This window comes from Malaclemys terrapin, chromosome 21, assembly GCF_027887155.1.
Source record: "Malaclemys terrapin pileata isolate rMalTer1 chromosome 21, rMalTer1.hap1, whole genome shotgun sequence".
Classification (NCBI taxonomy): domain Eukaryota; kingdom Metazoa; phylum Chordata; order Testudines; family Emydidae; genus Malaclemys; species Malaclemys terrapin.
The window spans coordinates 18,964,788-18,976,423 of NC_071525.1; the positions used below are offsets into that span (position 1 = coordinate 18,964,788).

General features: G+C 55.0%; 1 protein-coding gene across 1 annotated transcript; it reads right to left on the reverse strand.

Moving 5' to 3' along the window:
* Nucleotides 1-5,513: 5,513 nt before the first annotated feature.
* Nucleotides 5,514-6,657, reverse strand: LOC128827385 (chemerin-like receptor 1). The gene has a single exon (XM_054011233.1). It carries the CDS (start codon nucleotides 6,655-6,657, stop codon nucleotides 5,584-5,586), a length of 1,074 nt encoding a protein of 357 aa, XP_053867208.1. The 3' UTR covers nucleotides 5,514-5,583.
* Nucleotides 6,658-11,636: the final 4,979 nt, after the last annotated feature.

Here is an 11,636-nt window from a genome sequence, read left to right on the forward strand (position 1 = left end):
ACCCTTCAGGAATTGTGGGTCCCAGGACCGGAGACAAGATTCCAGTCACACCCGAGCTAAATCCAGAGAGGAAATGACCTCTCTGCTCCGACTCGAGATTGCCCTGTGGATGCATCCCAGGAGGGCCAGAGCCCTTTTGGCCGCAGTATCCCAGTGGGAGCTCATGTTCAGCTAATTATCAGCACCAGCCCCAATCATAGTCAGCGTCCCTGCTGCCCAGGAGAGCGTCCCCCGTCCTGCAGATCCCCCCGACACCCTGTGTTCCTAGATGTACCCGTTGACATTTAGCTGTATTAAAATGTTCATTGTTTGCTTGTGCCCAGTTTACTAAGCGACCCAGAGCGCTCTGTCTCCTCGTCATTATTTACCACATCCCCGATTTTTGTGTCGTCTGCAAATTTTATTCATGATCATTTTATGGGGTTTTTTTTCCAGCTCGCTAATAAAGATGTTAAAGAGCATAGGGCCAAGAACCAGTCCCTGCGGGACCCCACTAGAAACACACCCGCTCGATGACGATTCCCCCAGTACAGTTACATTTTCAGATTAATCAGCCAGTTTGTAATCCATTTACTGTGGGTCACGTTCATTTTATATGCTGTTTTTTTTTAATCAAAATGTCGTGCAGCACCAAGGCAAATGCCTGATAGGAGTCTCTGTCTATGACGTCGACACTGTTACTTTTATCAACCAACCTCCAAAAACGACGTCAAGCAGATTTGACAGCAGCTATTTTCCACAAACCCAGGTTGATTGGCATTAATGACATTACCCTCCTTTCATTCTTTATGAATCAAGTCTCGTACCAGCTGCTGCTCAAAATCAATGTCCCACTGACAGGCCAATAATTCCCAGATCTTCCCAGTTATCCTTTTTAAATATTGGTACAACATTCGTTTTCTTCCAGTCATCTGCAACTTCGCCAGTGCTCCAAGACTTATTGAAAATCAACACTAAGGAGTTAGGGGCAGGGACTAGCTTTAGTGTAGGGTTAATAGTAAGGGCTAGTTTTAGGGTTAGGAGTGTAAGTTCGAGGGTAGGGTCCATGTTTAGGGTGAGGATGTCTAGTTAATTTTTGCTGCTTGGGTTAGCACTGCAGTAGGGTTAGGGTTAGGGTTAAGGATAGGGCAGGGGTATAATTAGGGTTAGGACAGGGATTAGGGTTAAGGTATCAATGAGGGTTAAGGTTAGGGTTAGAAGTAGTGGTTAAAGTCAGTGATCAGTTTAGGGTTGGGGTTGTTTCGGTGGTGGCGTAGGGGTATGTTGAGGGCTAGATTTAGATTTTGTCATTAGGGTTAGGAGAGGTGGATTATGGGAGATTATGGGGACGAGTTTTACACACACACACACACACACATCACATTAAATAAAAAAACCCTCCTGGATTATGCAAAGTACTAAGTGTCAGAGAATTAACACCAAAACCAATTAAACAGATCATGGCACCATTGTGCCGGGCACTGCACAGACCCCAGCTGAGATCAGGGCCCCATTGCACTGGGTGCTGCACAGCCCCAGAGTGAGAAGAACGTCCCTGCCCTCCGGAAAGCTCACAGTCTAAACAGACGAAGGCAGAATTATTTCCCACATTTTACAAATGGGGAAACTGAGGCACAGAGCGATCAAGTGACTTTCCCACAGTCACCACCAACTTCTTCCATAGAGGCTACGAGACGGGGAATGACTCACCACCAGATTACAACCACACTCAACAGCCAGTGACGAGTGCCAGCAATGGGCAGAGTGGATAAGGGGGCAGTTTGGAGCCAGGACTCCTGAGTTCTCTCCCCAGCTTGGGGAGGGGAAGGGAGTCTAGTGGATTAGAGCAGGTGGGGCAGGGAGCCAGGACTCCTAGGGTCTATCCACAGCTTGACTCCATACCCTGAGCCAGCCAGTTCCCCCACCCTGGGGCCAGCTGGGGAGGGTATAGGGTAACCTAGCAGCTCTGTGTTCTTGGGGAACCAGGGCGCAGTACTCAGCCTGTCTGACTCATGAAAGACCTTCCCCCTCCCCAGCCTCTGCTTGAACCAAATCTGCATCAGAAGAAAGACTGACAAAAAGCAATGGAAAAGCGTGGGAGACACAAGCGTGCGCACAGGGTGTGCCGGGTGTGCCCCGGCACACCCTAATGCCCTGAGCTCCAGCTGGGAAGGCTGCTCCTCCCCCGTCCCCTCCTCAGCTGTTTGCTTGGCAGGCTCAACTCAACTGCTTCCTGCCTCCCTGCTCCGGCAGGGGCCGAGTGAGTCTCACACACACACACACACACACACACACACACACACACACACAAAAAGCCTTAGGGTTAGGTGTGGGCAGGAGTGCGGGGCTACCAGCAGCCGCACAGCCAGCCCCTGCTTGCCGAGGGCTGCCCCGCATCTCTTGGACTGGTGGCCATGGCGTCCATGTGTTTGGCTGCTCCCTGCCAGCCAGGCTCCACTCCGGCCACAGCAGGCAGCAGGTGACCCAAGGGAGCCCAGCTAGGCTAGGGCTGGGTGCAGTGGGAGAAGCTCCAGATACCGGCAGGAGCCATGCGGGGGTGGGGGAAGAGAAGCCCCAGACGGGGCTGGAGCCACATGGGGGGAGGGAGTGTGGGGGGAGGAGAAGCCCGGACCCCAGCAGGAGCTGCACTGGGGGGGGGCAGAGGAGCCACACTGGGGCAGGGAGGAGAAGCCCTGGACCCTGGCAGAAGATGTGGGGTTGAAGTCCCCGTCTCGGGAGCCCCAGCCACCCTAGTGGCAAAAGTTGCAGGGCTGAAGCCCTGACCCCACTCTGTGTGGAGCTGGCCTGAGCCCCTCTGTCTCCCATCCCACCTGTGGAGCTTCCTTGGGGAGGCTAGGAGCCTCATCTCATGGTAAGGGGTCAAGGGCCAGGGGGGTTGGATAAGGGGTGGGGGCAGTCAGGGGACAGGGAGCAGGGTGGGTTGGATAGGGGGTGGGATCCCGGGGGGGTGGTTAGGGGCAGGGGGTCTCTGGAGGGGGCAGTCAGGGAGCAGGGGGGGTTGGATGGGGCATGTCAATAGATGGGCATGGGAGTCCCACAGTCTGTCAGGGGTCAGGGCAGGGAAGTAGGAGGGAGTGGATGTGGGCAGGATGGTGGTGGGGCTAGGGCAGGGTGGGGCTCCCTGGGTGCACACCCTAATGAAATGGGCTGCACACGCATATGGTGGGAGACACACCTAAACCCCTGGGACAAGGGTGACAGGACTAAGGAAATTCCCCTAACGTCATTAGCAGACAGAATGGAGACCAGAGATTCCAAGGCAAGAACCGCATGGAACCAGGGCCAGCTTTAGGAAGTGCGGGGCCCAATTCGAACATTTTCGGCGGGGCCCCGGCAGGGATGACTTAAAAAAAAAAAAAACACGTTTAAAAAAAACCCTTTCGTTTCTTCCATGTATTATTTACTTTCCATAACTACATAAATAATAACAAAAATATATATTTCGTACATTGCTGGCTGGAGGCAGGGCAGAGGCAGGGCAGGGGCTGACTGGAGGTAGGGTCTGGCTGGAGGCAGGGCAAGGGGTGCGGGGATGGCTGTGGGCAGGGCAGGGGGTATGGGGCTAGCTGGAGACGGGCTGGCTGTGGGCAGGGCAGGGGGTGCGGGGCTGGTGCAAGCAGGGGGTGCAACAGGGGCTGTCTGCAGGCAGAGCAGGGGGTGCGGGGCTGGCTGGCTGGAGCGGTGAGAACCCAGCTCGCTCTCTCTTTCTCTAGGTGTAGCCTTCTGACCCTGACTTGTGTGCTCAGTTATAGTTTTGTAAACCTAACTTTTATAATCAAAATTAAGTTAGATTTAATATTATAACTGTTTTGTTTATTTGATTCCCCTATGGTTCATCGTCATCATGTTCCTATTACGCCTCTGGTGTTTAGGGCAGTGATGAAGCTTCTCCACTCCTGTCTGATTCTGACAAGTCTTTCAATGGTTCCCCCAGCTCTGCCCCAGATTTTTCAGCTCCGCTTCCACAGCTCTTCCCCCTGTTGTTTTTGGGCGGCCTCATTTTCGCTTGCCTCCAGGTGTCCATCTTATTGCTACTCTGGTGATGGGATCAGTTTCCATTCGAAGCACGTGACCGATCCATCTCCAACGCCTCCTGGCAATGATGGCGCCCAGATCCTCTTGGCTGAAATGTGTCAATAGATCTTGATTTGAGATTGTTCTGGGCCAAAAGATACGGACATTTTTTCTGAGGCAGGTTGTATGGAATGAAGACAGTTTGGACATGTTAGACTTTCTCATTCCCCAGCATTCTGCACTGTAAAGTAATGTTGAAAGTACGCAGCTCTGATCAATCTTGAGTTTGGTTTTGGTGTTGTATTTTGATGATTTCCAGACTGTATTTTAAGCTCCTGACAGTGTTCCTGGCTTTATTGATTCTGTTACGGATGTCCTGGCTTGTTCCACCGTCCTGGCTGATGGTGCTACCCAAGTATGTGAATGTTTCTACGTTGGTGAGAACATGATCCTCTAGCCATACTGGTGATGGGGAGGCAATATTAAAGGTCATGAGATCTGTCTTATTGAGGTTGATTTTCAGTCCATTTTGCTGGCTGAATGCATGGAGTCGAGTTGTTTTTTCTTGTCTATGCTGTTGGGTATGTGGTAGGAGAGCGACATCATCTGCGAAGTCCTGGTCTTCAAGGGATGAGAAGAGTGTCCATGTAATGCCTCTTGGCATGTCTTCTGTTGTACGCCGCATTACCCAGTCGATGGCAATGTTGAAGAGCATTGCAGACATGACACACCCCGATGTACTCCTCTTTTGACTTCAAAACTGAGCTCACTGTGATCAACACTGCATGTAAAGTTGAAATAGAAGCTTTTGATGACGTTGATGATACGGAAGGGAATTCCATAGGCCCACAGAATGCGTCATAGGCTGGTCCTGTGAATGCTATCAAAAGCCTTCTCAAAGTCTATGACGTTTATGTAGCGTTGCTGTTGCGATGCTAAGCACTGTTCTATGATGTTTCATAGAGTGAAGATGTGGTCTGTGCATCCACACCCTTTCCGAAAACCAGCTTGCTCTTTTCTGAGAACGTTATCAACGGCCTCTGATAAAAGCTGGACTAGGAGCTTACACAATACTTTGCTTGGCACAGATAAAAATGTGATACCACACCAGGTATTGCAATCACTGAGTTCCTTTCTTTGATATCTTCACTAGTACTATAGATAGATCCCTGCAGCGCCCAAAAATCCTGTGGGGTTTGCTCATCAAGTGGGTTACGACCAGAACAATTGTAACGTGACAGCGGGAATAGGGACGTGCTGAACCTGGGACATATGAGGGTGACAGCTTGGAAGAACCCAGCCCTGGGGAGCCTAGGTCCTGCAAGACAGCTCCATTGGGAGGGAACTTGCAGCAGGGAGAAGTAGAGCTTCGTATGAGGACACAAGCAATACATTGATAGACGTACAGAATCTCCCTCCTCCCCCCAGAAGAGTAAACCCAATAAATGAGCATGCCCCAAAGTAATGGGCAAAGCTGGTAACAATAGGTCCCATTCCCTGACCCCCTTTTGGCTAGCTGGGAGCCGGTGCCCCTAGAGAGGAAAGGCCCCCTGAGCCAGCCCGTCCCCGCTACACCAGGTAACACTCAGCCTCGGCGCTGGCCTTGCTCTTGCTGGCTGGGAGGGAGGACTGGCCGGAGACCTCGCTGAAGGCGCCCTCAAAGGCTGACAGCACCGAGCTCCGGAGCTTCTCCCTGAAATCCTGGCCCACAAAGACGTAGAGGAGGGGGTTGAGGCAGCTGTTGAGATAGGCCAGGCCTGAGGCCAGCGGGATCCCCACTGCCAGGAGCGACTGGAGCTGGGGCGTCATCGCAGTGACTGACACCTCCAGGAAGGAGAAGACGTGGTAGGGGAACCAGCAGAGGAAGAATGCCATCACCACGGCCACCATGATCTTGTAGGGCCTGCCAGAGCGGGCCAGCTGGTTCCTCCTCATCTTGGCCGCGATGACCATGTAGCAGGCCAGGATGACGGCAAATGGCACCAGAAAGCCAGCCACGAACCGGGTCAGCACCACGGCCCAGTGCCGGCTCTCCCTCAGCCCAGCCATCTCCTCCCCCTGGAAGCCATCTGACAGGGCGTAGTTGTTGTAGCAGTGGGTGACGTTCTCCTGAAAAGGGGAGCTCCCAGTGTCCCGGAAAACCATATAGGGGCAGCTGAGAGCGAAGGCTGCCAACCACATGGCCACAGCCACCAGGGAGGCCAACCGGGGGGAGCGGTGGTTCTGGGCCCAGACTGGCCAGGCCACAGTGATGCAACGGTCGGCACTGATGGCGGTGAGGAGGAAGACGCTGGCGAACATGTTGAGGAAGGCCACGGTGGTGTTGATCTTGCACAAGGCCCGGCCAAAGGGCCAGTGGAAGCCCAAGGCCACATAGGCCACGCCAAGGGGGAGGAAGAAGGTGAAGATGAAGTCGGCCACGGCCAGGTTGAGGAACCAGATGGCGTTGACCGTCCTCTTCATCCGGAAGCCGGTGATGAAGATGACCAGCCCATTGCCCATCACTCCCAATACGAAGGCGATGGAATAGATCACCATGGAGACCACGTGCATGGTGCCACGCAGCCTGGTGCCGGCCTCCAAGCTAGAGTCATCCTCGTAGTCTCCATCATACTCATAGGGGGAGGAGGCGTTTTCGGCCATGCTGAAGAAGAATCTGCAGGAAAGGAGTCATTGGCCATAAGGGGAAAGGCCCCATGTCCCATTCCCCACCCCTCTTGAGCCAGCCAGTCCCCACCATGGGGCTGGATGGGAGCCAGCGCCCCCTAGAGGGGAAAGGTCGCATGCCCCATTCCCCACTCACACTGTCCCCCTAAGACAGCAAGGCCCCCACCCTGGGCTCGGATTGGGGCCAGTGCCCCCTAGAGGGGAAAAACCCCATGTCTCATTATCTGCCCCCCTGAGCCAGCCAGTCCCTGCCCTGGGGCCAGATCTGAGCCAGCGCCCCTGACAGGGGAAAGGCCTCCAGTCCCATGCCCAGCCCTCCTGAGTCAGCCAGGACTCAAAATATTTAGCTGTGTGGTACCAAGGAAACAGGGTAATTGCATCCAACTGACACTTTCCCAGCTCCAGCCGTGTTGCCACATCGCTGTGGTTACTGGCTGGGCTAGGAAAATCCTGAGGTCGTGCAACTTCATTCTGGAGCCAGGATGCTGGTCACTCAGCCAGGAACACCACAGATGTGTGGGATGGTCCCCAGTCCAACACCTCCCCCCTCACCCCCCCAGCTCAGTCAGACTTCCCCAGCTCAGCACAGTAGGGAGAGACCCTCAGATGCCCAGCGCGGACCCGGCTCCTGCCAACTGCGATGGCTTCCCCTGAGCTCTCAGCTCTTCTCTGAGCACAATGGGCCAGGGGGCTGGGAGCCAGGACTCCTGGGTTCTCTCCCCAGCTCTGGGAGGGGACTGGGGGCTACTGGCTACAGCAGGAGGGGGCTGGGAGCCAGGACTCCTATCTATTCATCCCCATACATCCCATCTATCCTATGTATCTATCAGCTACTACAGTGATGAAGATAGATAGATAGATAGATAGATAGATAGAGGGGGTGTATGGGGATAGATAGATAGATAGATAGATAGATAGATAGATAGATAGATAGATAGATAGATAGATGAAGGGTGTGGGGATAGATAGATAGATAGATAGATAGATAGATAGATAGATGGGGTATCTGGAGATTAGATAGATAGATAGAGGGGGTGTATGGGGATAGATAGATAGATAGATAGATAGATAGATAGATAGATAGATAGATAGAGGGGGTGTATGGGGATAGATAGATAGATAGATAGATAGATAGATAGATAAGAGGGGGTGTATGGGGATAGATAGATAGATAGAGGGGGTGGATGGAGATAGATAGATAGATAGATAGATAGATAGATAGATAGATAGATAGATAGAGGGGGTGGATGGGGATAGATAGATAGATAGATAGAGGGGGTTGGATGGGGATAGATAGATAGATAGATAGATAGATAGATAGATTGTCTGGGGACAAACAGACGGATGATAGGTTTGCTCATGCTGGCCCAGCAGGTTTGTTACCTTGTTCGTGATTCTCTCCTCTGCTGGCTTCGTGATTCACTCCCTCTCTCCCTGATGCCCCCGAGTGTCTGCAGTGATCTTGGTGCCGCTGGTGGCTATGGGGAGGTGCCAGGAAATGGGGCGGGAGGTGGGGGGGTCCTGGTACCAGGCTGCCCTCTGCTCTAGGCTTCTCCATGCAGCGGGGGGAGTGTGGGGGTTGTGGGGGCATTGTGGGGGTCTGTGTGTTGAGAGCTGTTGTGGGGATTGGAGGACTGTGTTTGGGGGGCTTGAGGAATTATGGAGGTTGCATTTGGGGGGTTCTGGGGAGCTGTGGGGTGGGGGCCTGTGTTGGGGTGCTGAAGGGCATTGTGGGGGCCTGCGTGTTGGGGCATTGGGGACTGTGTTTGGGAAGAAATTGGGGGGTTGGGGTATTAAGGGGGCTGTTTGTGGGGGGTTCTGGGGAGTTGTGAGGGGTGGGGGTCTGTGTTGGGGTGCTGTGGGGAGGACTGTGGGGCGTTGTTGGGGGGGTCTGTGTTTGGAAGGATTGGGGGCTTGGATGGTTGGGGGCATTATGAGGGCTGTGTTTGTGGGGTGTTCTGGGGAGCTGGGGGGGCTGTGTTGGGGGTGCTGTGAGGAGGACTGTGGGGCATTATTGGGGGCTGTGTGTTGGAGGCTATTGGGGGATTCGGGGGCTGTGTTTGGAGGGAATTAAGTGGGCTTTGTTTGTGGGGGTTCTGGTGAGCTGTGGGGGTGTGGGCCTGTATTGGGGTGCTGTGGGCTGGACAGTGGGGCATTGTTGGGGGGTTGTGTGTTGGGGGCTGTTGGGGGGTTGTGTTTCCGGGGAATTGGGGGGTTGGGGTAATTATGGGGGCTGTGTTTGTGGGGGGTTCTGGGGAGCTGTGTAGGGTGTGGGCCTGTGTTGGGGTGCTATGGGGAGGACTGGGGGGTGTTTTGGGGGGCTGTGTGTTGGGGGCTGTTGGAGGGTTCAGGGGCTGTGTTTGTGGGGGGGTTGGGGGAGCTGTGGGGAGTATGGGCCTGTGTTGGGGTGATTTGGGGAGACTGTGGGGCATTGAGGGGGATTGGGAGTTGGGGGGATTATGGGGGGGTATTTGTGGGGGGTTCTGGGGAGCTGTGGGGATGTGGACCTGTATTTGGGTGCTGTTGGGAGGATTGTGGGGCGTTGTTGAGGGGCTGTGTTTGGGGGGATTGGGGTCTGTGGGGGGTTGGGGGCATTATGGGAGCTGTAGTTGTGGGGGGTTCTGGGGAGCTGTAGGGTGAGGGCCTGTATTGAGGTGCTGTGGGGAGGACTGGGGGGTGTTGTTGGGGGCCTGTGTTGGGCGGTTGTTGGTTGGGGGAACTGGGGGGGGGATGGGGGCCTCTGTTTGGGGGGAGCTGCTGAGCCAGCCCCGCCTCCATGAGGGGAGTGGGGTCCGTGTGTCCGTCAGCCTGTCAGTCATCCATCCCCCCACCTCCAGTGCTGGTTCCCACAGACAATTAGATCCAGGCTCTCCCCCCACACCCCACCCCACACCCCTGCAGAGTCTCATATTTCCCCGTTAAGTGACTCAGGCCTTCCCAAACCAGGGCCATGGCAATTCCCCCTTCCCCGCTCTGCCGGTGCCCCTCACTCCCGACCCGCAGCCCCCACTAGCCCAGCCCTGGAGTGGGCTGTGGCCGGGGGGGGGGGGGTTAGGACTACTGGCTTTATGCCAGCCTATGGAGCAACCCAACAAACTCAGCACACGGTGGTGGGCGCCCTCAGACCACATCCTCGCACCGACAGGTCACAGGGGCCGGGCCCATCCGCGGCTCTGAATCTACCCGTGGAAACACAAACAGTCGTTCGCAAAACCCCAACCCCAGGAAAACAAACTCCGTTAAAAACCTCTTGACTTAGCAAAATTCCCGGCTGCCTGGTGGGCAGAGAGAGAACCACCAAAAGCCACCGGCCGGGCCCGCGCTGGAACCGGGTCGGCCTGACGCTGGCCGAGGAATTTCAAACGGAGCAAGGGAGGTGGGATGCCCTGGGGCGGCGCCGCTGGGCTCCTGCGTCCGGTTCTGGGGCCCACGGTTCACCAGGGACGTTGGCCGGTTAGGGAGGGCTCAGAGAAGGGCCGGGAGGACAATGAAGGGGTTAGGAGACCGGCCTTAGAGCCAGAGGCAGGTGAGAGGCGCAGTGGTTCTCTTTTCCTCTGCGGGCTCCCAAAACCTTTCACATGCAGGGACAGACCCTTTGGGAAATGTTAGCCAGCATCTCTGGGCCCCCCGGGGCCCCGCTGGCCACGGGTTGGCGAAGGGGTGAGTTGATCCTGTCTGTCCGTACCGACACGGGGAGCAAATAATCAGGCAGGAAATAAGGCGAGACTTGTGACCCGAGGGGGGGATGAACCGGGGGGCAGTCGGGGGCAGTTGCCCGAGGGGTTGGGTGGAGTCTTGGCCCCCAGCAATTTTTAAATCAGGCTGGTTTGGTTGATGGGGACAGAAGAAAAGTTGAGGGGGGGGGAGGTGTAAGATCACAAATGTTTGGGGGATTTCGATTTGTCGGCCGGATTTGAGAAGGGAAAAATTGTTGGAAGTGGCAAAAATATTTAGCAAAAAGGGGAAACTCTGTGTGTGTGTGTGTGTGTGTGTGTGTGTGTGTGTGTGTGTGTGTCCCTGCTGCCCCCTGCTGCAGGGGACAGGCCTTGCTTTATGTGTGTGTGTGTGTGTGTGTTGCTATACCGCATGTTTGTGTGTTCATGTCTGTCTCTGTGTGTTACTATGTACAGTGTGTATCTATCACTGTATATATAGTGTGTGTGTATTCTGTGTGTTGCTGTACACTGTGTGTGTGTGTGTGTGTGTGTGTGTCGGTGTGTTAGTGTCCTTGCTGCCCCCTGCTGGAGGGGACAGGCCCTGCTGTCTGTCTGTGTGTGTGTGTGTGTGTGTGTGTGTTGCTATACAGTGTGTGTGTGTGTCTGCACCCCCTGCTGGTGGGCACAGGCCCTGCTGTGTGTGTGTGTGTGTGTGTATGTGTGTGTCGGTGTGTTAGTGTCCCTGCTGCCCCCTGCTGGAGGGGACAGGCCCTGCTGTCTGTGTGTGTGTGTGTGTGTCTGTGTGTGTGTGTGTGTGTGTGTGTGTGTGTGTGTGTTGCTATATCACACGTCTGTGTCTGTGGGTTGCTATGCACAGTGTGTATCTATAACTATATATATGATGTGTATTCTGTGTGTGTTGCTATACCGTGTGTGTGTTCTCTTTGGGTGTGTCAGTGTGTCTCTGTGCAGCCCCATCGCTCCCCTACCCCCCAGCTCATCAGAACCCCCCTAGGGGCCTCCAGTGGCTAGCCAGGCTACAGGCTGCAGCCGAGTGTCACCCAGCAGACCCCGAGCTACAGCTGCCGTCCCAGCCCTGGGGGAGCGGCTGTGGTTAGCACCGGGGCTGGGTGACACATGGCCCAGCGCAGCCAGCGCGGCTGCGGCAGGAAGGGGCCGGGGGAGGATGTGGCTGACTCTGTCCCCAGTTGCGGTTGGGATCAAGGGAGTGTGGGGAGGGGTGGGGAGTCCCCAGGGGTTGCTTGGGAAGGATTCAACTCCAGATCCACGATCCAGTCA

What these genes read in the sequence shown, in the direction of transcription:
- LOC128827385 (XM_054011233.1), bottom strand. Translation starts at nt 6,657, where the DNA reads ATGGCCGAAAACGCCTCCTCCCCCTATGAGTATGATGGAGACTACGAG.